The sequence below is a fragment of the Felis catus genome, chromosome B2, assembly GCF_018350175.1.
Source record: "Felis catus isolate Fca126 chromosome B2, F.catus_Fca126_mat1.0, whole genome shotgun sequence".
In the NCBI taxonomy this organism is placed as follows: domain Eukaryota; kingdom Metazoa; phylum Chordata; class Mammalia; order Carnivora; family Felidae; genus Felis; species Felis catus.
The window spans coordinates 116,232,516-116,259,309 of record NC_058372.1 but is presented as its reverse complement, the minus strand read 5'-3'; the positions used below and the strand labels follow the sequence as shown (position 1 = coordinate 116,259,309).

Sequence of the window (26,794 nt, the reverse complement as noted above, 5' to 3'; positions counted from 1 at the left end):
TGTATAAGAAATCGCTAAAATATACACTCATTTTAAAGATAAAGTAAATATTTATCAAATCTGGTTGACTTTTGGAATGGCCAGCCTAACTTAATGAAAGGTCTGAAATATTATATCAGTGTGTGTGTGTGTGTGTATATATATATATATATATATATATATATATATATATATATATTTTTTTTTTTTTTTAAACGTTTATTTATTTTTGAGACAGAGAGAGAGAGGGAGACACAGAAGCTGAAACACGCTCCAGGCTCTGAGCTGTCAGCACAGAGCCCGATGCAGGGCTCGAACTCACGGACTGCGAGATCATGACCTGATCCGAATTCAGCCTCTTAACCAACTGATCCACCCAGGCGCCCCGATATCAGTATATTTTTAAAGAAGCTCATTTTAATTACATGTAGTAAATTGATTTAATAGAAACGCAAATAAGTATATGGTTTTATTTTATTTCTTTTAAAATTTTAAATGCTTATTTATTTAATTAAACAATTTTAATCTTTATTTTGAGAGAGAGAGAGAGAAAGAGATACAGATTGTGAGCGGGGGAGGGGCAGAGAGAGAGGGAGACATAGAATCCGAAGCAGGCTCCAAGCTCTGAGCTGTCATCACAGAGCCCACGCAGGCTTGAACTCACAAACCGCGAGATCATGACCTGAGCCAAAGTCGGACGCTGAACCGACTGAGCCACCCAGGGGCCCCATAAATATATGGTTTTAAACAGAACCTGTTAAATACCTTGGAGAGAGGAATAGATTCTTTATTGAATAGAAGATATGAAATTAAAACCAATCATTTAACACTCTGCATTTCTCACATTCTATAAAATGAGAAAGTTCAAGCCTATGAATTACGAAGTTTTCAAGCTCTGAAATCCCATGGCAGTCTCATCAACTACAAGCGAATAGATAATTCTTCAGTTAATCTCGTGATACTTGAAAATAGGTTTTTCTCCAAGGTACTTTAAACTGTCTCTCAAATGCATTTAGCAAGCCTTTCCAAAGAGAGCACAGAGACTACCTTTACTATTAACAGTTGTGCAAACAACAGCATATTAAGATGGAATGTATAAAGCATGGATCATGAAGGAAGGCTTCCCTCTTTGATTTCGTCTTCATACTAATTCCTTTCAAGTCCTCAAATTTAACTAAGGTTGGCTGTTACTAAAAACTTACATTGTTTTTGCAATATTCTTTGCATATTGTCATATTGACATGATCAAATCATATCTTTCAAAGACTTAGGGGTTTTAAAAATAAGATCAGAAAATTGATCATCTTAACCACGTTTAAAATGGTATTTCTAAAACTCCACTGGGAATCTTGCATAACCTAGACAAGCTGTTTTTCCTTGACTCCTGATCTAAAAGAAAAAGAACATATAGAAGTTGCTTACTTTTACTAATGTCGTATTTCATTTTGTGGAAATCATAACATTAATCTAACACTCAAGTGTTTTTGCAACTGAAACTATAAAACAGCATGAAGCAACAACACAGTGGAAATCAGAACTGAAAACATGAGAGGTGCACTCTGACAGGCTGGTTATTTTTACAGGTGTCCTGCTATAAAGTGATTTCCGAATGTCCATTCATAGCACATTGGACAATAACAGTGAGGAAGGTCAAGGGTACAATCTTTCCATGTGGCTTTAAATGTTTCCTGGGTTACTTCAAATGTACTTTGAGTTAAAATGACCTTTTTATATAGACCCGCACTATAAAAGAGGTCTGGATTTTGATCTGCTATCAAAAATATATTTCAAGTAATTTCTTTCTTTTTAAAAAAAATTTAAATGTTTATTTACTTTTGAGAGAGAGAGAGAGAGAGAGAGAGAGAGAGAGAGAGAGAGAGAGAGAGAGACAGTGAGAGTGGGGGGATGGGCAGAGAGAGAGGGAGACAGAGAGAGACAGAATCTGAAGCAGGCTCCAGGCTCTGAGCTGTCAGCACAGAGCCTGATGTGGGGCTGGAAGTCGCAAACCGTGAGATCACGACCTGAGTCGAAGTTGGATGCTTAACCAACTGAGCCACCCAGGCGCCCCATTTCAGTTAATTTCTAATCATATTTCAAACCAAGCTAACTGAAAAGCAGTTTATCTGTAAATTTCATAAATTCTCTGTGTAATGCTAGCGGAAAAAGCATACATAATTGATAAAGAAGGTAAAATGTGGGTTAAGTAAACCTTAAAAATGTCCTTAATGTGTAACATTTAAATATTTTTCTCTTCATGGATCAAATCAGAAGCAATATGCTCAAAATGGGATATTAGCACTTAGTTATCAATATCATTTCAGATAAAAGGCATCTGAATGTCTCCAGAAAATATCTTACATGATCCAGTATTAACCAGCTATAATGGAAAATGCAGAAAACACCAGATTCCGTTTCTATTGACACGACCTCTATTGTTTCCCTAAGACTCCTTCTGTTATTTAAAGGTGGATTCCTGTTTTTCTGTCCATAAAACAGAGTCAATAAACTAGGTTTCATCAGTAGAAGTTCTCAGATAATCACTGTTTCCTCCCTTCTTCCTCCCCAAATTATGCGGAAAACATTTTATTCTAAAAATAGGGCTCTCATTCTTATGTCACACAACCAACTGGACCAACAGCATTATCTGATTTAATCATAATGAATTTAACATGAAATATTACTATTAGAAACATTATGAGTCTGGTATTGTGATATATTTGTTTTGTCTTTTCAGGTTTAAAGAAAGCAACTCCGTATCAGCTTTGCGCTGAATAGTTCCTAGAGCATGTTAGCAAAGTGTTTAAAGGTAACTCAATATTTTTCCCAAGGTACATTTTAAATGACTCATGGTATAATTAAAATGAAAATCGCTTAGTCTTTCTATTCATAAAAATGCCATTGGAAAAATCTACGGATCCACAAATTAAGGCTATCGTGCTTTACACTGCAATGCAATTAAACAAATCTTATACAGAGAAAACAGAAAGAGCATCAATAAACCTAAATGCCAAATTACATTGAGACAAAGCCCTGAATTTTCATTTTGGGTTTGTCCCAGAAGCTATTAAGTGGAAGAAAAGGGGGGAAACATTGAGCAAGAGGAAGAAAGAACATTAAGAAATAAAGATAGCAGAGTCTGCCTTAAATTCTACAGGGAAATGAGAATATGATATCCTCCTAAACTGGCACTGTTTCAAATTGTGCTTCTGCAGGACTAATGAAATGAGAAGTGTTGTTTCAAGCTTCATGGCATGTCAGAGAATATCAAACTAACATGCCCTTGAGTTCATCAGGATGGCCTGTATATTCTCCAATCTAGAGGCTTCTTAGCAGGTAGAAAGTGCTGGCCTTTGCAGAGAGCTTTTCTTGTCCTTCAAAGTTTGGCTTTCATTGTAGCTGGAAGAAGCAGCTTTGATGAATACGTGGTGCATATATTTATTATTTTTTAATCTACATATGACATTTATTTTTAAAAAGTTTATTTACTTTGAAAGGGATAAAGAGAGAGCTGGGGAGGGGTAAAAAGAGGGAGAGAGAGAGAATCCCAAGCAGGCTCCACACTGTCAGCATGGAGTCCAATACGGGGCTCAAACTCACAAACTGTGAGATCACGACATGAGCCAAAATCCAGAGTTGGACATTTAACCAACTGAGCCACCCAGGTATCCCTACATATGACCCTTTTTTTTTTTACTTACATGTTGAAATTTTAAAATAAAAATCGTGTAGTATGCCCTCATTTTTTCAATGTGGAAGAAACTGAATTATGTCTATTATAAAAGTTATATTTTATACTTTTCATATCATGGGGATACAAACCATTTTCTGTTATGGAAATACAGCCTATTTTTGGTAGATTTATGGAAGGGATTGAAACCACATACATTCAGGGTAGATATGTATCTCAGTCATTAGTTATATTTTATGATGATGTATCTAATTCTAATTGAGGTCTTACACTAATATGGATAAACATCTCCTAATACTTGTTAGTCAGGAAAACCACATACGAAAGAGCATTCTCAGCTTCCAACTCCATTCAATATAAAGATCCCTGTCAAATCACGTCTTGACTCAAGTGTTTGTCCCAGAGGTGGTAATTGACCTGCAGACCTATTGAGCTGATTTCAGCCTTGTCAATTAGCATCCCCAAAGGAGAAAGCACTTACCAGGCATTCTCCAGTGATGTCATCACAAGATTCTGCATGGCCAAAGCATTGACATCGTTCACAGATGCCACCCAAAATAGTGCCATTGACTCGTCTGTGCCGAGGCCAACAAGACTGAAAGAAAGATAAGGTAATAAGTCTCAGGGATTTTTTTCTTAAGGTTTTTTTTGTTTTGTTTTGTTTTGTTTTTTTGTTTGTTTTTTGTTTGTTAAAGGGAAATATTTAGGTAGCAAATTCAGCAAACATGCTCATCAAAGTGTTGCTACTATTGAAACATTGCTACAGAGCTATTCCTCCTGACATTTGGGACTTTTGTACTGACCTTAGCATTATTGGCAGGTATGAGATTAGAGGAAGCATTAGCTTGGTGTCTCTTCTGAAATGGTAAAATAAAGAAGAGATAAAAAGAATTGAAATGTGACAGTCTCAAAGTAAAAAGCACAGACAGGAAAATAGAAGGAAAAGTATTGAAAAAAAAGCAGCAGACATAAAAAGACTTTCAGAGAACCTTAGCCTAAGAAAGCACCTAATATCATCCAAAGGAATGTCGATTTTCTGGAATACATTCCCTCACCCACACAGAACTGCCCTTAATTCTGTCACTTTACAATCATTGGGAAGAAAGGTAGTGTCCCACTCTTACATTTGACCCACATTCACAGCTGATATCTACACATAAAGAGTCCATATCTTTCATTCTCATCCTATTATGTTTTCTCAAACTTGCACATGATTCATTTACCATATATTCCCTTGATATTCTATTTTCATTGCATTATTCTACTAGAAGTCTACTTACATTCATCATTCCTTTTAAAAGTGTGGAACACTTTATTAAACAAAAATGGAATTCTGATTAAAAACATTCAGGCCTTAGAAGAACTTTATGTCACCATCAGCTCTAGGTTCACTGTCACTCTTAATTAAGTTTCCCTTCCATGGGGGTTACTACAAACTGTATGGGATGCACAACTGGGGGGGGAGGGCAAACACTGCTGCCCTCTGGAAGCTTGTGTTCTCTCTCAAGTTCTAATTTCATTTTGTGGGTGATTTATTATATTTCTGGCTGGTTTACTACAACGTAATATATCATGAAAAGGCCTTTTTTCCAGTTGAAAATGGAAACAAGAGAGAAACCACTGAAGTAATAAAGTTTATAGAATTGTGTTGTGTACTGCTAGAAATGTTCATTCTGCCTCAGGGTGTGAAGGTTCTTAAATCTGAACATCAATAACAAACACATAAAAAAGGGTCTGCTGATACTTCACATCTGAAAGGAAAGCAAAAATGACTTTCCTCTTAATTTGGGCAGTACAAGAAAGGTGTTGATTTTTTTGCCCCTTTCTAATAATTTCTCCTCATTAAATTTTTTGCCACCTTACATTCAGTATAGAAGAGATTTCCTTCTCCAATACGTATTTTTAAAAACTGGTGAAGTCATATACCCAGAAGAGGGTAGAAACCAAGGGTGTTGATAACAGAGAGAGAACTGACTTACTGTTTTCAGGACAAATATTCATAGAATTGTCATTAATGAGCTTTTTTTCTTTTAATACTCTGCAAATGTCCTACTCATACCACAGCCTCATCAAATCTGTAAGTATCAGCGATATCTCCATTTGCCATATTCTTTTCTGGAACAGTGGAGCGGGGCATGCAGAATTCTTCCTCTCCTGAGAGAAGTCACTACACTCATAATCTGCATTCCATTATCTGTTATCTTTCCAATACTCTTTCTCTGGGCTCTACCAGTAATACCTTCCTTTTCCACTGGATCATTACTATCAGCTCAAAAATATGATTTGCTATCCCCATTAAAAGTTAACAAATATGACAAAATTACTTCCTTAATATCTCAGAGCTTTCCAGTTACCTACCTGTTTTTCTTTCTCAGTAAAACTACTCTAAAAAGTCTTCTCTTCTTCACTTCCCTCTCATGCTTCATTCCATTCTACTCTGTCTTGTGCCATCACCACTCAATTACAACTGACCTTGGCTATGCCACCACATTCCAGGTAGCCAAAGCTGGTAGACCATTCTGTGACTGCATTTTATCTGACCTCTCATCAACATGTGGCTTAGTTGACTCCTCTCTCCCTCAAATGCCCTCTGCTCTCAATTTCCATGCCATCACAACTCCATGTTTCCACATTAGCTTTTTGCTTTCTCCTCTGCTTTGACCCAACTTCTCATTGCCAAGAACTCCTAGGGGCTTGATCGCTTTCCTCCTTCTCTTCACACTGTCTCCTAGGTAATTTTATTCAGCCCCATAGTTGATGATCTCTTCCAAATGCTTATCTGTAGACCAGACGGATATTCCAGGTTCAGGACCTGCATATTCAACTGTAAAGTTGACATCTAGTTTACACTTTTCACACCTAATATTTCTAAAATGGATTGTTGATTCCATCTTCTGCCCACTGCTAATCCTCCCCAGTCTTCCTCAGCTTAGTAAATGGCTTTGCATACAATTGCTCCAACTGGTAATCTATGACTCATTTCTTTCTTTTTTTTAAGTTTTATATATTTATTTTGAGAAGAAGACAGAGAGTGAGCATGATCAGGGGAGGGAGGGAGGGAGGGAGGGAGGGAGGGAGGGGGAGAGAGAGAGAGAGAGAGAGAGAGAATCCCAAGCAGGCTCTGCACTGTCAGTGCAGTGCCCAATGTGGGGTTTGACCCCACCAACCATGAGATCATGACCCAAGCTGAAATCAGGAGTCAGACGCTTAACTGACTGAGCCACCCAGGCACCTCTATGACTCATTCTTAAATTCCTTACTTCTTTAAACTCTGCTCTGGTATGCAATCTACAATAAATCCTATTGGTTATACTATCAAAATATAGAGTAAACCCATATCTTTTTACATCCCCTGCCATTATCCTAACAGAAACCATAATAGTGTCTCCTACCACAGTAGCCTATGAGCCACTCTTCCTCTTATTCTTGCCTTCCTATATTATGTTCTTCACTCTGTAGCCATAAAGAGTTTTTCGAATAAGAAAACTAAGATCAAGGCACTACCCTCCTTAAAGTATTCTAATGATTTTCTATTATGCTTAGGATAGAATCCCAAATTATTATAATACATACAAAGCTCTGGATGGTTTGGCTCCTCCAGTCACATCACGTACTATTCTCTCCCTTGCTTACTATGTTCTAGTCGTCCTTGCCCTCTTCCAGGTCCTTGCAGACTCCAAGCTCCTTTCCACTTCCTCCTAAGCCACTTCCAGCTTTCTCTGCATAGCTGACCCTTCTCACTCTTCAACACCCAGTTTAGATGCTACCACTTCAGACTGCCTTTCCCGAAACCTTTTATAAAGTAGCCCCTCTTATCTATTCTTCCTGTGCCCATTCTTAGTAGCTGTATCGAGACACCTTGTTCATTTTCTTCATGATGTTTATTACATGTATTTAAATATGTTCTCCGGCATACTGTCTAGCCTACAACCAAATGTAATGTCCTTGAGGGTAGGGACTATACCTGTGTCGTTGATCACCTAATCAGCCATGCCAAGGGTCTTGATTGTGTCAAAATGCATGATTATCAACATCTATTAGCTAAACAAAAGTATGAACACTCCTATGAGGTGGTTAATTTTATTTTGATCATATAGAAAGAAGCAGAAACTGAGATTTGAATTAAAACACATTTTTTCAGTACCAGATGTTGCTTACACTTCTTCACCTGTCCCACTTGTGAAGTGAAATGAATTATGATGGTACTAAGAGTGTAAGAAAAATTGGAAAGATAAACTGCAGAGGGATTTATAAGAAGTCAGGTAGAAATGAAGAAAAAAAAAAGGTTTGAATCAACACTGTGGCCCCAAATAGAGTAAAAGAGAATGATATTATAGTGAGTGGTTTGACCTGGTTTTTGGCAACCTAGCATGAAGACATTCTGGTCTTTGTAGGTTACTCAGCGTTGCAGAGGTCTGTGCATATTAGGGATAGCAAAGCTGACGTGTCTGGCCTTATGAACTCAGTAAAAAGCAGATGAAATCAGGAAAGGACAGGAATGAATGCGAGCAAGTCTAAACATCTGATGTTTTGTTTGGATTCTTTCATACTCATGTGCTTCTCTCTTCCCACCTAATTGTTACCATTATTTACCCTCCAATTTGAGGTTTTTCCACTGCAGAATACTTTCAGTGACACCTGTCTCTGCTCACCTCTTTGAATGATTATTGCACTTATGTTCTGTACCACTCACCCGTCCCTTAATTATATAGTGCTGTGATCCAATTTTTCATAGGTATTTGTTCTGTCTCCCTAAACAGATTGTTAGCCCTTTAAGGATGGGGATTTTGATGTAATCTTCTTGATAATTCCTTCAGCACCTAGTGCAGAATTTACCAAAGATTCACAATAAATATTTTTGAAGACAGGAAAGAAGAAACAAAAAACCTAGCCAACTGAGCAATTCTGATATTTAATTTTGTATTGACAGGTATTTGGAACTTCCATAAAGACGATGAAGAGTACTAGGGAAAACAAATGTGGGGGTAAGTGGTAAAACAAGCATAGAATCAAGGTGTTCATTCTTCCAATTGAAATAGGAACTTAAAGGTTCAAAGAAAGCTTTCTGGTTTGAAATAAAAACTGCTGGGCTCTTCATAAAGTATGTGCTTCATCAAATACAGCATGTATTTTATATGTAAAAATCAAATTAATGTTGACAGAGCTAATTCATTGCCACAATTATTTTTCTCTTCTTGAGATGAATTTTGGAAAAGCAAGGACATCAATGAATTTCATTTCATTTTATTTCTAGATAGGTGAATCTGAGCCTGGCTAAAGAAAACACATTTGTCATGAAGATGACTCTGAATCCTATGTATCTTCTAAAAGCATGCATTATTTCAGAGTACAACAGAGCTGACGAAGCAATGCCCAGAGTATTTCTATAAATGGCATAATGGGATAGTGTGCTGAAGTAGAACATCTTGGTACACTCAAACGATTCCTTAAAGGCACCATTTTTAAAGAATTTAAGCTCCTATTTATCTGCAAGCCATGTCCTCTATCAGGAAAATTGTGTTTACATTATATGACTGGGTTTCAAGTGAAATCAATTTCAAACCACCTAAGAAAAAGTACGTAGAAGTAAATAAAAGTTATTACCTTAAAACGACACACTGTGGTATTAAGTAAGAAATGTTAATCTTATTAGAAATCTAGAATACTGGGGTAACAAGGAATATCTCAAATAAATGAATCAAAGGCATGTAGGGAATTTTCCAGATCACGGTATTTCTTCCATGTATTATATCTTGATGTTTTAAAGATTCTATCCTTCAGAGGCTTGCGGTTTGGCATTCTTAGAAATAAAGCAGAGCAAGAGTATGGTACATAAGATTAGAAACTAGAGGGAAAGGGGAAAACAGTGCTAATTCCTGGTAAGCGCTGAGGTAGAAATGAAGGGAAATTATTTTGAAATATTAAATATCACTCTGCTATCATTCATCTTATCTTATCAACCAATGAAATAGGAAATAAACACTTAGGGAAACCTCAGATTTTCATCTGTAGCAAGGTAAAATATCCAAAAGAGAAACATAACTTCAAGATGATGTAATATGAGCGGTGCTCTATTAGAAAGCCATGATTTTGGGCACTCAAGCGTCTTCTTTAAGTAAAACACTATCATTTATTTGCGCCATCATTGATGGAGGACGGTTTACTGAAAGCAATGTTGAAGGAACTTGGGAGGCGCCAAGGATTTATTCTTGCAAACTTGCCTCACAAGAGGAGCCAGAATACCCAGGTGGACACTGGCAAATCTCCACGGCGGTTGCAATGGTTCCATCAGTAGGATAGGGGACTGCGGATTCAAGGCCAACAGAGCCCAGCCTGCAGTGGAAAGAAAAAGAGAAGGTGACTAGGTAAACCAACTCTTAGGTACTATAGAGTTTGAGGAATAGTAATCAGGTTGGTAATATAGGTAAACTCTTTGTGGTGAGAGGGAAGGCCAACGAATATCTACAACTTGAAGCCCTGCTCATTCCTTCTATTAGGTAAAATATGTCTAGGTGCTCACAACCATGACCACATCAAATGCTGAAAAGATATGAGAATATTCTTGCCCAGTTCTTGGGTTTTGGCTATTTGTTTCGATTTCATTATTATTATTATTATTATTATTATTATTATTATTATTAATTTTTTGGAGATAGTTTAAAATAATGTAGTTGAAGGTATTTTTAAAATAGAAAACATCACATGACTGACTCATTTTAACATTAAACTAGAAAATCAAAGAAGACAATATTAATATCCAGCTCAAGCTTTTAAATTGAAAGGAAAGATGAAAGCAAAAAGAAAGAGAGAAGAAGGAAGGAAGGAAGCAAAGAAGGAAGGAAAGAGAGAAACAGAAAAAGAGAGAAAGAAAGAAAAAAGTGATTTTCATTTCTTTTCATCAGAAACATATCTGCACATTGGGAGGTAAAAGTGAGACTTTTTCAAATACTCAGTTGAATTAGAACTATTTTCTTAATTTGTTTTGACCTGAATTAAATGCATTGTTCTATGTATCCATGGGTTTCATTTTATTTTTTTTTTCAACGTTTATTTTTATTTTATTTTTGGGACAGAGAGAGACAGAGCATGAACGGGGGAGGGCCAGAGAGAGAGGGAGACACAGAATCGGAAACAGGCTCCAGGCTCTGAGCCATCAGCCCAGAGCCCGACGCGGGGCTCGAACTCACGGACCGCGAGATCGTGACCTGGCTGAAGTCGGACGCTTAACCGACTGCGCCACCCAGGCGCCCCGGGTTTCATTTTATTAGTACTTCTGTACAATCTGGTGATTTTAGCAGAGTGATTTGGTGTCACTCATTATTTTGGGGAAAAGCTGGTTTGTCTAAACTGAAAACACTGTTAATATAAGTGGTATATGTGTATATTATGTGTGTGTGTGTATTTCCTATATATTTCCATATTTCCTATATATATATTTCCTTCCAAAATATGCAAACTTAATATGAATTAACAATTTAAATAAACATTGGTGTCTTATTGGATTTTTCAATTTTTTTAAAAAGGAAATTTTAAAAGCTTTAAAACCTTTTTAACTCCCACTTTACTAATCCTAGACACTTGATAGTACCTTGCATGTGTATGACCTCATACATAACCAAAAAGTTGAAAAGAGAAACCAAAGCAATTGGGTGGGATCATCTTAGGGTCTGTGTGCTAACCGGCATCTTCTAAAGACAAGCCATTTATCTTTAGCTACAGAGTAGTTCATCCACAACCATTTCTTGAATGATTTCTTCTCTGGGAGAACAGTCTGGACAACCTAGTAAAAGGTCCTAAACTGGTAAGTGTTAAAAATCACTCTTTCATAGTGTTTAGGTTACATAGAGATTTTCAGAGAAATCTCTAAGTTGTCATTTTTTCCCCCACCAAATCAACCTGTATAAGATGTATAAGTGGAGATTTTTTCATTTTTTAAATTGGGGTGAAATTCACATAACATAAAAGTAACCATTTTAACGTGTTCATTTAGTACATTAACAAGGTTGTGCAACTACAACCTTTATTTGGTTCCAAGCATTATCATCAGCCCATGTGAAAACCCTGTACCTATTAAGCAGTCACTGCCTATTCTGGCCTTATTTAGCCTCTGGTAAACCATGAATCTGCTTTCTGTCTCTATGGATTTATCATGGATAATTCTGGATATTTCACATAAATGGAATCATATAATCAGACCTTTTGTGTCTGGCTTCTGTTAGTATAATGTTTTCAAGGTTCATCCATGTTGTAGCATGTATCAGTATATCCTTGTTATGACTGAGTAATATTCTATTGTATGAATATATCACAACATAGAGTTTGAAAGACAATACTTGCTTGTGTCAACATGAGCTTATGAGCAACTTCTCACAAAGACTTTGTTGTGTCATCTATATACCTAGCCAGATCATCTCAATACAAGCTCAATACACTTTCGTTGGATGGATGAATGGATGGATAGATGGATAGTAGGCATACGGATAGATGGATAGATGAATGAATGGATACAAAATGACATATAAACAAACATACATGTATTAATAGATGAGTGGATAGGTAAATGAACAGGTGAATGGAACATAGTTATATTTTAGACAATGACTAACATACTCCCAGATAAATGCTAAAATAAAGCCTAGTATCCACATTCAGATGAATAAAGTCAGATAAGCAGGACAGGAGACAAATTACTTGTTTGATCAGACAAATAAATAAATAAATAAATAAATAAATAAATAAATAAATAAATAAATAAATAAATAGAAAGCTATTAGAGTTAGAACTTGAGGTCAGAACTCATCTGAATTAATTGTGACATCTTACTGTCTGCACTTAATGAACTGTCCCAAGATTAACTTATCTTTCTGATCACTTTGCTTTCAGAATTAGATGATTTCATGATTGCTATACTAGTTGGTTATCCTATAAAAGACTGTCACAATTTACTAAACAGTAGACTGGTCAATTGTGTAGACAGTCCCCGGATTTTTAATATAAAATTGAGTATTGGAATGTTTCAAAATAGAAAAATGAGTAATTGACTACTTTAAGGAACAATTTAAAATATAACAAAACAAAAACAAAAATATTTTCTATGAATTGCCAAATTTCATTTGTCTTTACAACAACAGATGTTCCTTTCCTTAATCTGTGTAACCATTTTGAGCTGTAAGAAATTTCAACATTCAAAAATCTTTCCCAGCAATATTCCACATTAGCATTCACTGAGCAGACCCAATGTTCATCAGGTTCTGCTGTTGGTAAATGGGATTTTAATGTGTTTAACGGTTTTAAGTATTACTCATAAAGAAGGCTGCAGTTTTTTTTTTCCCTTCAATATGGACATTTTCTTTTCTTGATACAAGGCTGCATTCTTTTAAATATATAAAGGTAGTGGTAATAAAGTACTAAATTTTAGAAGTGCACAAACTATCAAAGATTTGTCAACTAAATCACATGTTTTAGCTGGCTATTTCCTCTTATTTTGTGACTTGGAAATACAGATAAGATGATGAAGAGAAAAGACATAATTGTGTAAGGTAGTATTGAAAATATTAGAATCATATGAGAAACATTGTCCTGGTACGGACTTAAAGATTGTCCTCAATACTTTTGTTTCATTATATTTCTACCAGAGTTAGATAGGTTAAGCTTTACTAAAATAATAATAACAATAACACATAAATTATCCTTAGAAACAATAAGAACTTTGATCATAAAACTTTTATATAATTATTTTTTCTATACATCTTTTTTTTTCTATTGAAAGCATCCACTTAATTCTACTTAAACCAATGTTACTTTGGATCAGCCACCATAGATGAAGAGTTTATTGCTATTCAGTTGCTTTGTTCTATTTCATTCTGTCAAAACTCAGAACTTCCTGCAGTCTCTACCTTGTGGAAGTCCCACCATGTTAGGGGGGACTGAGATACCTTTTATTCCACTCCTAAAAAGGCAAAGAATCATTTAGTGGCCCAGGCAATGTCTGAGTGGTTCATCTGAAAAAGAACTAGATGTTTTCATCAATCGCTTTTTACACTTGATCTTAGCCAAAAGGCCGAGAAGCGATCATCAATCGCTTTTTAATCCCCCATCAAAGTAAGGGAAATAACTGAAAGAATCGGATACTATTTCAGCCATTCATAAACATTATATTAAATGCTAATAGGATCATTTATCTCTTCCTTCTTAGACCTACCAGTATGTACTGTGCACATTTCTCATGCATTATTTATTACACTACCGTAAATGTATGTGTCTGCCTTCCATCCTCGACTATGTCTTTTTTTAATTCAATGATCATTTATCCATTATTGCATTCTTTTTGCTTAGCCTAGAACTACCACATCATGATAATTACTACTTACTAAGTGTCTGCTATCTTCTGTGTACTGTAATGGGGGCTTGACAGACATCTCATTTAACTCTGAGTGAACACAATGGGTAATCATGTTATTGTCTACATTTACAAATGAAGAACCTATGACTCAGAGAAGTGCTGTGTCCAATATAATACAGTTCGCAAACAGTGCAGCACAGATTCAAACCCAAGCATGACTCCAAAATCAACGATCATCTTGTTACCCTACACTGCCTCCCAACATATTGCTAGATAGCATGGCTAATGTTTTTGGTACATCATTTTCTCACATAGCATTCAATCTTAAAATTTAGATAGTGTTTCTGCCATTTCGCAGAAGAGGAAACTGAGACTTAGAAAGGTATACATGAAAGGCAATAAATGCTGGCAGACTGAATGAATCCAATATTTACAGAATTTATTTGGCAGGTAGTCAAAGATAATGTGGAGGAAACATATGTGGGTTTAAACCTCTTATGAAGAGCCCAGTGCCTAGTGAGTTGCATAAGTCTTTTAAGTTTTACAGGCCTTTTCAGTATAATTTCTTCAAAACATGGTTATCTGTACCATTAATTCCCAAAGATAGATGCATGGTATGCATCTATCAACAATGTTACTATAATCATCAAGATACTCCTTTATTTATAAGGGTTTTACTAGATTATTACATAAATTCTATGTAATATTTTTGATACATCCCCCCCAACACACATTTACTTGAAAAAGTCATATGAACATGTCTTGCCTTGAAATGATTCTGTGTTCCTTTTTAAGCAATAAAGACACATGGGGTGTATCAGGATAAAGTCATGATGAGGGCTCAAATTCTTAGTGGCTTAACAGACAACAAAATGTTTACTCATGTAAAAATCCTTCACAGGTCTGGGTGACTCTTCAGGGCAATGTTTCAGGCTATTTGTATCTTCTTGTAGGTGGATAAGCTCCAGAAAGTCTCATGCTGGCATTTCGGTGCTTTGTGTGTGTGTGTGTGTGTGTGTGTGTGTGTGTGTGTGTGTGAGAGCATGTGCATGCATGTAGGGGAATTATAATCACTTCTATTCACATTTTACTGGCTAAACCAAGTCATATGACCACATCTATTGTCAAAGGTTAGGGAAATGTAATATTACAAAAGGGGAAGTTTGGATCTAGGTATTTTCCCAAAGAAAATAAAAACACTAATTCAAAAAGATATACGCACCCCTATGTTTATTGCAGCATTATTTACAACAGCCAACACAGGCAAACAGCCTAGTGTCTAACAATAGATGAATGAATAAAAAAGATATGGTATATATAGACAATGGAATACTACTCAGCCATAAAAAAGAATGAGATCTTGCCATTTGTGATAACATGGAAGAACCTAGAGGGTATTATGCTAAGTGAAATAAGTCAGACAGAGAACGATAAATACCAAATAACTTCACTTATACGTGGAATCTGTAACACAAAGCAAATGGACAAACAAATAAACAACAGCAAAGATAGAAACTGGCTCATAAATATAGAGGACAAATAGGTGATTCCCAGAGTGGAGGTGACCAGGGGATAGGCAAAACAAGTGAAGGGAATTAAGAGGTACAAACTTCCAGTTACAAAATAAATTAGTCATGGGGATGAAAGTACAGCATCAGAAATATGCTCATTAATATTGTGACAGCTGTATGATGAGAGATGATACACATATTGAGGTCAGCATTTTGTTATGTATATAATTGTCAAATTACTATGTTTTACAGTGAAACTAATAATAATATATGTCAACTAACTTCAATAAGGATTTTAAAAATAATTAAAAATAAATAAAATAAAATAAAATAAAATAAAATAAAATAAAATAAAATAAAATAAAATAAAAAAGGATGAGATCAGAGATTGATGAAAGATACTAACGTCTGCTACAAGGTAAAAGAAAACAATTTTTTGCAGAGTTTTATGCTGAATAAACGTTTAAGAAGAGCTGAATAGACTCCTTGCTTGAATTAAATATCAAGAGTGCTACTAAAACTAGGGTTTGGGGAATTTAAAGGAGAAAGATGTATGATTTGGTTAAGTTGATTTCTCTTACATTTCTAAAAGAAGGCTGAAATTTTTCTATTTTTATATTCATCTTACCAATGTGGGCAAATGAGAAAGAAATCAATTAATTTTATTGCATTAAAATCTCATCATTCTGGAAAAGAATGACAGCAAACACTGTCACAATTTTGGAATTATCACTATGTGCTTTATCCTAGATGGTCTCCAAAGTCTTAATAGTACTTGGTAGAAAATGTTATTGCTTGCCGTGACTGAGGTTGGATAGAAATGCTTCCGATTTCTCTGCCTATTTGCCATTAGCAAAATGCTTTTGCAGCCCTCTAATTCTATTCTCACGGTGACCTTTTGAAGCTGGCAAGGCAATTGTCCTTCTCTGTATTTCATAGACAGGGTGATTGAAATTCAGAGAGGTCAAAGCTACACTTATGTTTACAACTATTAAATAGCTGAATTGAAAACAGAAGTCAAAATCCTGACCCGCAGGCTAGTTCTCCTTCAACTATTCCTCTCCATCTCACCACAGAGCTGGAGGAAGCCAAGTCCATGAAGTGCACATGCTGAGAACCACCACGTAAGTAAATCTTCCTTAAATACCCCTAAACACGAACTTTTGTTGAGACAGCCTCCGTTTACTTGTGCTTACGCACAAACCGGATACCAAGTCAGAAGCGTACTGTGTAAGACAAGCTGAAATCGATTCAAGTGATGTTTTACAAATGTGACTCAATCCACTGGTAGATCAGAAATAAATACGATAAAAGAAGTTCAGTGAGTCAGGATTTAGGCTGACTTTCTGCTTACCTGAAGGGGGTAGGAGTTTCAGATCTGCCATTGCCTTTTCCTTCTTGAACCATAGTGCTTTAGGGAATGTAGGCTGCAGAAGGCAGCCACCTACTTGGATTAGCTCCTGTGTCGGTTCACATAACCTTGCTCTGTGAACACGTCACTCGTACACGGGAAAAGTTCAGAAGGCTTCAAAAGAAACTGATGATTTTGACGGGTAGACACTGAACTTATCTGACATAAATCAGGGGGAAATGCCTTTGGATTAACTAGTCTGGGAAGCAATGCTGACAAAAATAAATAAACCCCCTAGCCACTTTTTGTCAATTTGCTTGTCATTCATATCGAAAGCCAGAGGACTCATCTCTCTGTACTGTTTAAACATCATGACAATCTCTATTTACTAAACGGGAGAAAAGATAATTAATTCCTAAGTGCTGCTTCACATCTTCATGGCATTTTAACCCAGCTCCTAACAGAATTGCCTATGCAAAAGAGGTACGCTGTTTGACAATGGTTCTGTTTATGAATCTGTAGCGTCCCCCTTTGGGAGATGGTAATGATGATTACACTTAGTTGAAATGGTACACGTGAAAGACAAACTAGGCTGCACCAGCAAATGATGGGGGTGGAGGAGCATCAGCATTAAAAACAAGACAGCAACAACAACAACAACAAACAAACAAACAAAAAAAACCCACCTCTTTTAGATAAACCAGTACTGGAGACAATGCTTTGATTCTGAGTACGTCACAGAGTCAAGTTTTGGGTCATATTTCTTCATCTAACTTAATCTCAATTAGGGGAAAGTTACCATGCTACCTTGTGCTTATTATTAGGGCATAAAAGGGAAAGGGGGGGTGGGGAGAAAGCTCATTCAGACATAGCTGAAGTTTGAATTTTCTTGGACAAACACATCACTGTTTTTAAAATGGAAAGCTTATAATCAGTCAGATATGAGCAGGTTTGATTCCAGTCAAAAGTTCTGTCTTTAGCACCTGGGTGGCTCAGTCAGTTAAGCGTCCAACTTCAGCTCAGGTCAGTTCGAGCCCCTTGTCAGGCTCTGTGCTGACAGCTCAGAGCATGGAGCCTACTTCGGTTTCTGTGTCTCCCTCTCTCTCTGCCCCTCCTCCCTCTCAAAAATAAATAAAACACTAAAAAGAAAAACTCCCTCTTTAAAGAAAAAGAAAGGAAAACAACTAATTCTATGTAACAGGCACTTTGCATAATTGCCACATATAATTTTCACAATGACCCCTGAAAAGTAGACACTATAATCTCCACTTCACACTTGAAGAAAGCAAGTTTCCACAAGGACCAATCACTTGCCAAAGTCACACATAAAATAAGCAGTTGAACTCACTGAATTCCTAGTTAGTTTGGCTCCAAGCTTATGCTCTTTCCTCTACAACCCACAGCCTTATAGTCTTCTATGAAGAGACTTGTGATTATTTCAATGAAGGTGCTTAGGTTTCTTATTACAAACCACATGCTATTAAGTTAGAAACTGGTTAATTAATTAATGGAAGAAAACAGTTTACAAACCACTTTCCGAATATGGATACCCTGGAATTATACCTCTTTAGTTTCCCAGTGTCTGAGTCGTCATAAATGAGACTTTATTCTCCAGTATAGAGTTTTTCAGAATGTGGATCCTTTTTTATCACATGTTCTAGCTGAATTGTGAAGGAATCATCGATACTAGAAAAGGGCTAAGACACATTTCTTTTGGGTGTTTAAATTTTAAAGTTTTAATAGAAACGCTTTTCAGAAAACTAGCGCTTGATTCTTAACTACTATTTGCAGAAAACCTGCATATCTTTAAAGTCACTGTTCTACCTAACGCGTGCTTGCTCCAAAGAAGTGTGTGAACACTGGGAGATGCAGTTCTTGAGTTTACCTGAAGGTGGCATCCATCCCAAGGCTGTAGGTGATTTGTATGAGGACTCTCTTTACATTCGCGAGCACTGTCATAAACTCTCTTCTACTGACAGGGAAATTTGTGCCATGTATGGTAAACAATTCTTCTTTAAGTGACAATGAATGGATATGTTCTTCATATGGTTGCAGATACACCTCGTCTTGGACTGTGCTGATCCTCAAGTCACTTCCCTAAAGGGGGGGGGGGGAAGGATAAAAGTGTGAAAAGAAGGTATAAAAGGGTAAAAAGTATCCATATTTGGATTTGCCACTTTGTGAATTATCCTCAGATTTTTAATTCCAGTTGGCTTTCCTTGCCGTTTAGTATATTTCTGGTATATACGAGAGGAAGAGAAGGCAATGTAAATATTAGCCTTAACCAGATGCATTGCTAAGCATAAGCTTTGTTATACATAACCTTGTTTCCACTATTAACTAAATAATAGATACTTGGCAACTCATGCACGCCATGTGATTACAAATACCTATTTAATGCAAGTGCATAATAATTGGCATAATTCAAATATATTAGTTTATGGTGAATGTAGGTTGTATAGAAAAATAGGGAAGAAAAATTACAACAGTGTATTGTATTAAGCTATGGTTTTAAAGGACTTTTCTATATGGGAAAACAAACAGAAACAAACAAGAAAAGTCCTGCAGTCTAGCATTCACAGTAAGATAATGGCATCATAATAGGGAATGTATTGACTGACCTTAAGGTTATCCTTCTTTACTGAGTTCATTTATATTAATAATACAGAACTTCACATTTTACGTTTAAAGAACCCCTTTTATCTCAAAGGAATTCCAAGACATACTTCTAGTTTTATAGATACACACACATGCATATATATTTAATAATATATATCATCCAGATCACTTCCTCTAATACTGGAAATATTTATTTTAGGGGAAGAATTTTGTCATTGATTCAGATGCATGAAAGGTTCAAGAAGAAGAACAACAAAGCCTGGTGCTAAATCAACATCAACTCACTGGAACCACAAATGTACATGCAAGTGTGTGCTCTGAGGCTATGTGAGAGTTGGAGGAAGGGTATGCATTATGTGAAAGGAACAGTATGAGAAAGGGTGGGGGAGGGCCTCTAAGATATCTTTAGGCTTCCCACATTGTAGAATTGCCTATGGCCCTCCAAATCCTGAAAGTAATTTCTCCTATATCTTTCCTACTTAAATGAGGAGTTTGGAAGTCAAGATTTAACCACACTAAATAAACAAGCTTCCCTTTTCATTTATGTCGGCCTAATATCAACAAAGAAGTAGACAATAAAATCTACTTGGAAGAAAGGGGAGATGGAAAAAATTAAACAGTGTAAATCATCATTTGCATAAACACTTGATCACTCTTATATTCTTGGGTACATGGTCGTTATACTTTTAATTTAAATTCCAGGTCTGGTCTAAAGGTCTTCTTTATCATTGCAACCTAACGAATATGTTCAGTCTTTTAGATATATCTTAGTGTGAAACATAAGGCTGGCATAAGAACGTTTCCCAAGATACGGTATTTTCTATAGTTGTATATTAAATTAATCTCAAGCCAATCAGGTAAGGAATAATCTAAGAATGTAAAACAGTTGAACATAAGTGATCCACTCCGTACTTTACCTCTAAGATAACCATAATCTGGAGAACGTGTTCTGTATCTTCTTCCTCTTCTTCAAAGTCATATGAGATGGTAAATGTCAACTGTCCTCCAACTGCTGTAAGCTACAAGAGAAGAGATGTGTAATCATTACAAGACAGGAGATGGGCTGTTAAATCATATTTTACTTATTATTTTAAAATCATTTTATTGTTCTAGAGGGTAGGATTTGGAAGAAACAGAAATCACAAGAGTGCAGAGTGAGAATGATAGACATTTCTTTAGCAGTAACCTTTATACGAACCTTACCCATCAACAGCAAGCCTGACATAAATATAAATTCATGTATTATTTTCCCCAGGATTGCAGGCTTGCTGAAATAGGTTAAGTTCTGTGAAACCAAACACAGCCCCTCCTGTCATTTTCCTCGTCTATAGCTTGAGCTTTACAATTCCCAAGCAGAAAAGGATCTTTGTCAAAATTGGGAGATTTCTACCCATCCCCGAGGGTCACTCACTTTCTGTTGGTCTGAACGCTTTGAACAAAGACATCACTCCATTTGACAGCGACGTTACATAAACTATAAGCTAAGCTGGGAAATGTCGGTCAAAGAAAAATAAAGGAATAGCGGCAAATTTTATATTATGATACAATTCAACCAAAACTCCCAAAGAAGATACACTTTTCCCCGTGCAATCAAATATGCTTAGTTGGAATGAATGCTATTATTCCTTTTCATTAAATAAACCTCCTTCCTTCCAATATGCACGTCAAGCCCTGTGTTAATGGATGTTTGAGGTTTACATCTTCTGACATTGACAGTAACCTTGTAGAAAGGAAAAAAATAGGAAAGCAAGATCATTTATAGGACAGGAATCAACATTGGGGCTTGAGTGACAGATTCAATGCAAATACGGCAGTCCATTTTTAAAAATTCCACTCCGGCATTGTAAATAAAGACATTCATAAAACAAAGCTGATGATTTGTATTCTGCTGTTTCCTCCGTGCTGACAAACAGAGACCCAGCTTCACAGCCATCAGCTCTCCGTGGCCTCTTACTGCAGACCCTGACCACAAAGCAATTCTGGGCGATGCACTGGATGGAGGAGGAGGAGCCCAGATTCCTTGCAGAGTCGTTCCATGGGGAATGGCACATAGCTCTCCATGGCTGATGAAATAGGGTTTTCAACTTGCAGCTCCGCAATGTCTTCTACGAGCTCATTACATGGAGCTCTACAAGGAACTAGAATTCAGAAAACTTTTATTCCCCTGTTCCCCTGAGAAATAGCCCTACTCTAATGTCTTCTGATATATAAAATAATAAATATCTGCCTGGACTATAGCGCTTGGCATCATTGTGAGTAACAAAGGGTAGATCAATGTAAAAGGTTTTTGGTTCTATTAAGATAAGCATCCAAAATATCACCTTGCAATAGAAGAGTCCAGAAAGGCAGCAGGAAAGAAGGCTTTATATATTTCAAAGAAGACTGAACTAATTTTCTACATTAATAAAAATACTTAGCAGGACGTAGGGATGGAGTTTGGGGAAAACACAAGGATGTAGATCTATAATGTTGCAAAACTTTTGAGCTTCCAGTTATATTTTGATCATGTAAAATTTGGACTATGTGTTTTTATTTTCTTTGGAATATGTTTCTCTAAAAAAAAAGAAAGAAAAACACTCCATTTTAATTCATAGTTTCTTAATTTAAAAATTATACAAATGTGTGGACCTCAGAGATAAAGCTAATGCCTATTTTGCTAATAAAAAGAGTCAAAGTGAGTGCAATTTGAATATCTAAGCTTTTCAGACTTGAGATAAAATAGAAAAATGTTTGATTTGTTATAATATTTCATTTGTTTATGCCATTTCCACACCTACTCATAATAATTATGAAATCATCTAGCATGTAAAACACTTTGAGAGACAAATGAGGGTGGAAATGGAGAAAACAAACAAGAAACAAATATAGAAAAAGAAAGGGCTCTTCTGCAGGTCAGTGATCATATATAAAACATGAATGAAGGAGTGAAATTAATTCAACCTATTCTTCTGAGGGCTTATCATTACTATTATAATAATAAAAATGAAAATTTGCCCTTCACTCACATTTCATAAAGCAACTGTCCCCAACTCTTTTCGTGGATCTTCAATACCTATACGTCAGTATTATTAGAACTAATTTTTGAATCCACTAACAATTTTCATGAGTGAATCCATTTTACTTCTAAGTTATGTGAAAAACAGACCATTTTAAAAAGGTGTATGTTGAGTTACCAGATTTGTTTTTTCCTCCAAATCAAGTACCCATTTCCAGAATATTAGAATCACTATCTTTTTCACTCACTGTAAAGGTGTATATTTATGGCCATTTCTATATTGGTACTTAGTCAAGTACTTTGAGTAATTTTGAAAAAGGATTATTTAAGGTACCATCCCACAGTTTAGAGGTCATATTCTTAGGAATAATCACTTAATCTCTGTTAAATTCCTTTCCCTCTATTTTTCCTTGACCTCCATTATCTCTTCATAAGCAATAAACCCAAGCATTTCCTGATGTTTCCAGCTAATGTGTCTTTCCTGACAAGTACATACCATCATATGAAAGTCTCTGTGATGAGTCAATTATAAGACAGCATCTTCTTTTCTGAGGGATCTCGTTTTTTGCGGAAAAACCTGTAGCAATATTCAGAGTACAAACTGTCCTTTCCTATAGCTTTGGATGAAGAAGTCTCTGCCTCTTCTTCTACCTGTCGCTCCATATCCCAAATGGCTCTTATGTGTCTCTTTCAAGTCCTTGCATCCCCACTGTCCTATATTCCCTTAAGTATCCCAGTCTCCACACTCTCCGTCAAATCCAATGTGCACTGGACTGCCAATCATGAGCTGATTTTACTGTCTCCTCTAGCCATTATGTATGATTATTACTTTCACTGCCAAACTCTCAGATACAGGACACTACACGCATTTTCTTTATTCTTACCCATCCAGCCTTTCTTATTTTATCTATTGCATCCTGTCTTAACCCTTGGTACTCCACTAAAAATGTTTCTTGAGGGGCACCTGGGTGGCTCAGTCGGTTGAGTGACCGACTTCGGCTCAGGTCACGATCTCGCGGTCCGTGAGTTCGAGCCCCGCGTTGGGCTCTGGGCTGATGGCTCAGAGCCTGGAGCCTGCTTCAGATTCTGTGTCTCCCTCTCTCTCTGACCCTCCTTCATTCATGCTCTGTCCCTCTCTGCCTCAAAAATAAATAATCATTAAAGAAAAAAATTAAAAAAAAATGTTTCTTGAGGGGCACCTGAGTAGCCCAGTTGGTTAAGCTGCCGACTTCGGCTCAGGTCATGATCTCAGGGTTTGTGGGTTTGAGCCCTGTGTCGGGTTCTATGCCGACAGCTCAGAGCCTGGAGCTGCTTCAGATTCCATGTCTCCCCTTCTCTCTGCCCTTCCCCTGCTCATGCTGTGTGTCTCTGTCTCTCATAAATGAATAAACATTAAAAAAAAAAAGTGTTCTTGAAAGTTCATTTATGAACTCTACCTGGCAATGGACCTTCTGCTGCTGTTCAGTTTTATTGTTAAATCTGTATGTAGCATGTAATAGTTCTTAAAATTCTCGACTCCTTTGTCTCCTGTTGTACCAAACTTTCATAATACTCCTTCCTCTGCCTTGGTCATACCACTATCTCATTTGTAGAAACATTTTTCTTTCTTATTCTATACTCTGTGTATGGATGTCTGCAAAATTCTTATTCCCTTTGGTTATCCTTTCTTATTGTCTCCCCATTCCTCTCTCATGGATTTAATTATGTTTGTGCCTGGTTCCTCATCTGTATCTTCCACCGTGTGCTGTAGCCATGTATTAGTTAGCTCAGGATGCCATAACAAAATACCAAAGACTAGTGCTTAAACAACAGAAATCAGATCAAGGTGTAGGAAGAACTGGTTTCCTCTGCAGCCTCTCATCTTGGCTTGTAGATGGCCACCCTCACCCTGTGTCCTCACCTGGTCCTTCCTTCTGTGTTTGTCAGAACACACTATTCTATTGGCCTTCTTCTTATAAGGACTCCGGTCATACTGGATTGGGCCCACCCTAATTCTCTCACTTTAACTTAATTATCGCTTTAAAAATCCTTTCTCCAAATAGTGTCACGTCCTAAGATTCTGGGGGTTAGGACTTCATCATTAGAATTTGGGGGGAGGGATACAATTCTGCCTATCACAGTCCTGTACTGATAGTTCTTTTTTTTTTTTAACTTTTTTTTTTAACGTTTATTTATTTTTGAGACAGAGAGAGACAGAGCATGAACGGGGGAGGGTCAGAGAGAGAGGGAGACACAGAATCTGAAACAGGCTCCAGGCTCTGAGCTGTCAGCACAGAGTCCGACGTGGGGCTTGAACCCACGGACTGCGAGATCATGACCTGAGCCGAAGTAGGGCGCTCAACTGACTGAGCCACCCAGGCACCCCTGTACTGATTGTTTAATAATGTCTCAAACACTCAACATTCCCAGTTAATCTCATTATCTGAATCTTCCCAGGAAACACACTTGATTATTTTCCCAACTCCCATGATTGGGTCAGGTCAGTTGCTTTATTTCTCTGTTTCAAATGAGAAACTGTAGGTGTCACACATATTGTTTTCACTGCATTATTTATTTCAAATTAGTCTCAATCTTATTCTCTTGAAATGCTTTTCCTAGCTTTCCATTTTCGTTGCTGCATCACCCTTACTAGGTCCTCACCAAGCATTTGAATTCAATTCCATGACTTCAGTCATTTTTTTGGCGGGCGGGGGGGGGGGGGTCGGATTTTATCAACTGTTACTTCTGTTGTTGCCTCTGTCATGAAGAGCCTACAGTGGCCCTGGGATCTATAATATCATTTGAGTTTCTACACAGTTTCAATAAGTCTAGGATCTATTTAGCGCCCTTTTCACAAACTGCACAGGCGCTCCAGGGCCCTGCAGTAAACTCACAAAGGCACCGTAGGATACTGTAAACATTTAAAGGAAACACAAGCAACACTGTGTATCTGTTAGACGCCAGGCAAACAACTAGCTTGAGGTACTTCACAGTTTTAACATGAATGTCATATTCCTTTCAGAGATATTCTCAAAATGTTGAACTGTGTTTTTTGGGTCCTTGCACTTTCAGCAATGTCATGTCTTTGGTAAGCAAAGTTTTCAGTGTGTGCTATGATAAAAACCACTTATTGCACAAAAATCAATGTGAAACAGGAATTAAAGGTAGCCATGTGCACTCTGTTTCTAGGTTTGAACAGTTGTGTTATTACAGGCACACAAATCTCCTCTAGTAAGTCATTGTGGTTATGAAAAAAAGAGAGATTATTATATGGCCTGAACTTACGTGCCTTATCTTTTTCAATGGTTGCTAAATTGTTAAAATGTAAATATTTATGAAGCTGTTGGGCCGTAACTACTGTGGCATGTTTCAGTTGGTCTAGGAGACACTGTGAAAAAAAAAATACAAAGACATTCAGAATACCACAAATTGAAGAAGTTTGGGAATTTCAGATTTAGCCTCTGTTTATATCTACCCATTCTGCTACTTAGATTTGCTTCAACTCATTTTCCTGCTGAAATTCTCACTCCTACAGCTCTCTGACTATTCAAATCTGCTTTTCGTTCTTTGCTTGGCTAGTGTCCCACTGGTCAGAAGACTGAAGAGGGAAAAGGGTTTTTTTTAGTGATATTCCCGAAGACTCAGTGGCAACCACAACAGATAAGAGAGCTAACGGACTTTAGAACAGGTAGAGCTCTGCATAGACCATCTCATCCATTAACACTGAAGAATGCATTCTAACAATACATCCCATGACATTGGTAAGTTACACGTACTGTGCATAGCTTTAATTTTCCACAATTTGGGGCTATGTAGACTCAATTTATTAATTTTATCTTTGAGACTTTCAAACTCATCCATTTTGGGGACAACACTGGTTACTGTAATTTTGCAGAGCACTAAAAGTACTTCCAGCACATTTCATTTTCTCTGGCTATTGACAAACAAAACTGTCACTATTCTATTGGCCAGAGAAGTATGGTTTTCCACAGGAAGAATTAAGTTCAATTCCAGTTCACATTGAGGCAATTCTTACATTTGCTGGGTAGATTAGACTATATTTAGCAGAGATGAAAGTTGTATTCCTTTTCAATACAAAGAGAAAGTGAATTTAATGGGAACAATTCATTTCATCAGGGTCCCCAAAGACCTAGTTTTTTTGTTGTTGTTGTTTGTTTGTTTTTTACCTTTCTTCATATCTATTGAGCAAAATTCTCTTCGGAAAGATTCAGATATCAAATCGAGAAGCAAGGAAAAGAAACAGGGCCCATTCATTCCTGGTTCAGGTCTAAGCCCTTCCTGATCTTCAAATTCACCCCATTAAGAAAAG

At 36.7% G+C, this 26,794-nt stretch overlaps 1 protein-coding gene across 8 annotated transcripts in view; it reads right to left on the bottom strand.

Annotated features, from left to right (window-relative positions):
* LAMA2 (laminin subunit alpha 2) overlaps positions 1-26,794 on the bottom strand; it is a 623,859-nt gene that overhangs the window by 261,002 nt on the left and 336,063 nt on the right. For 5 of the 8 annotated variants that reach the window (XM_045058020.1, XM_045058023.1, XM_045058022.1 and 2 more), the window contains exons 13-17: positions 20,408-20,509; positions 18,757-18,968; positions 9,889-10,000; positions 4,471-4,524; positions 4,149-4,262 (exon numbers count right to left, since the gene is read on the bottom strand). In XM_045058020.1, coding sequence (XP_044913955.1) covers positions 4,149-4,262; positions 4,471-4,524; positions 9,889-10,000; positions 18,757-18,968; positions 20,408-20,509 — 594 coding nt within the window. The remainder of the gene's footprint in view (positions 1-4,148; positions 4,263-4,470; positions 4,525-9,888; positions 10,001-18,756; positions 18,969-20,407; positions 20,510-26,794) is intronic. The other 3 variants (XM_045058024.1, XM_045058027.1, XM_011282613.4) reach the window with 1 other exon arrangement.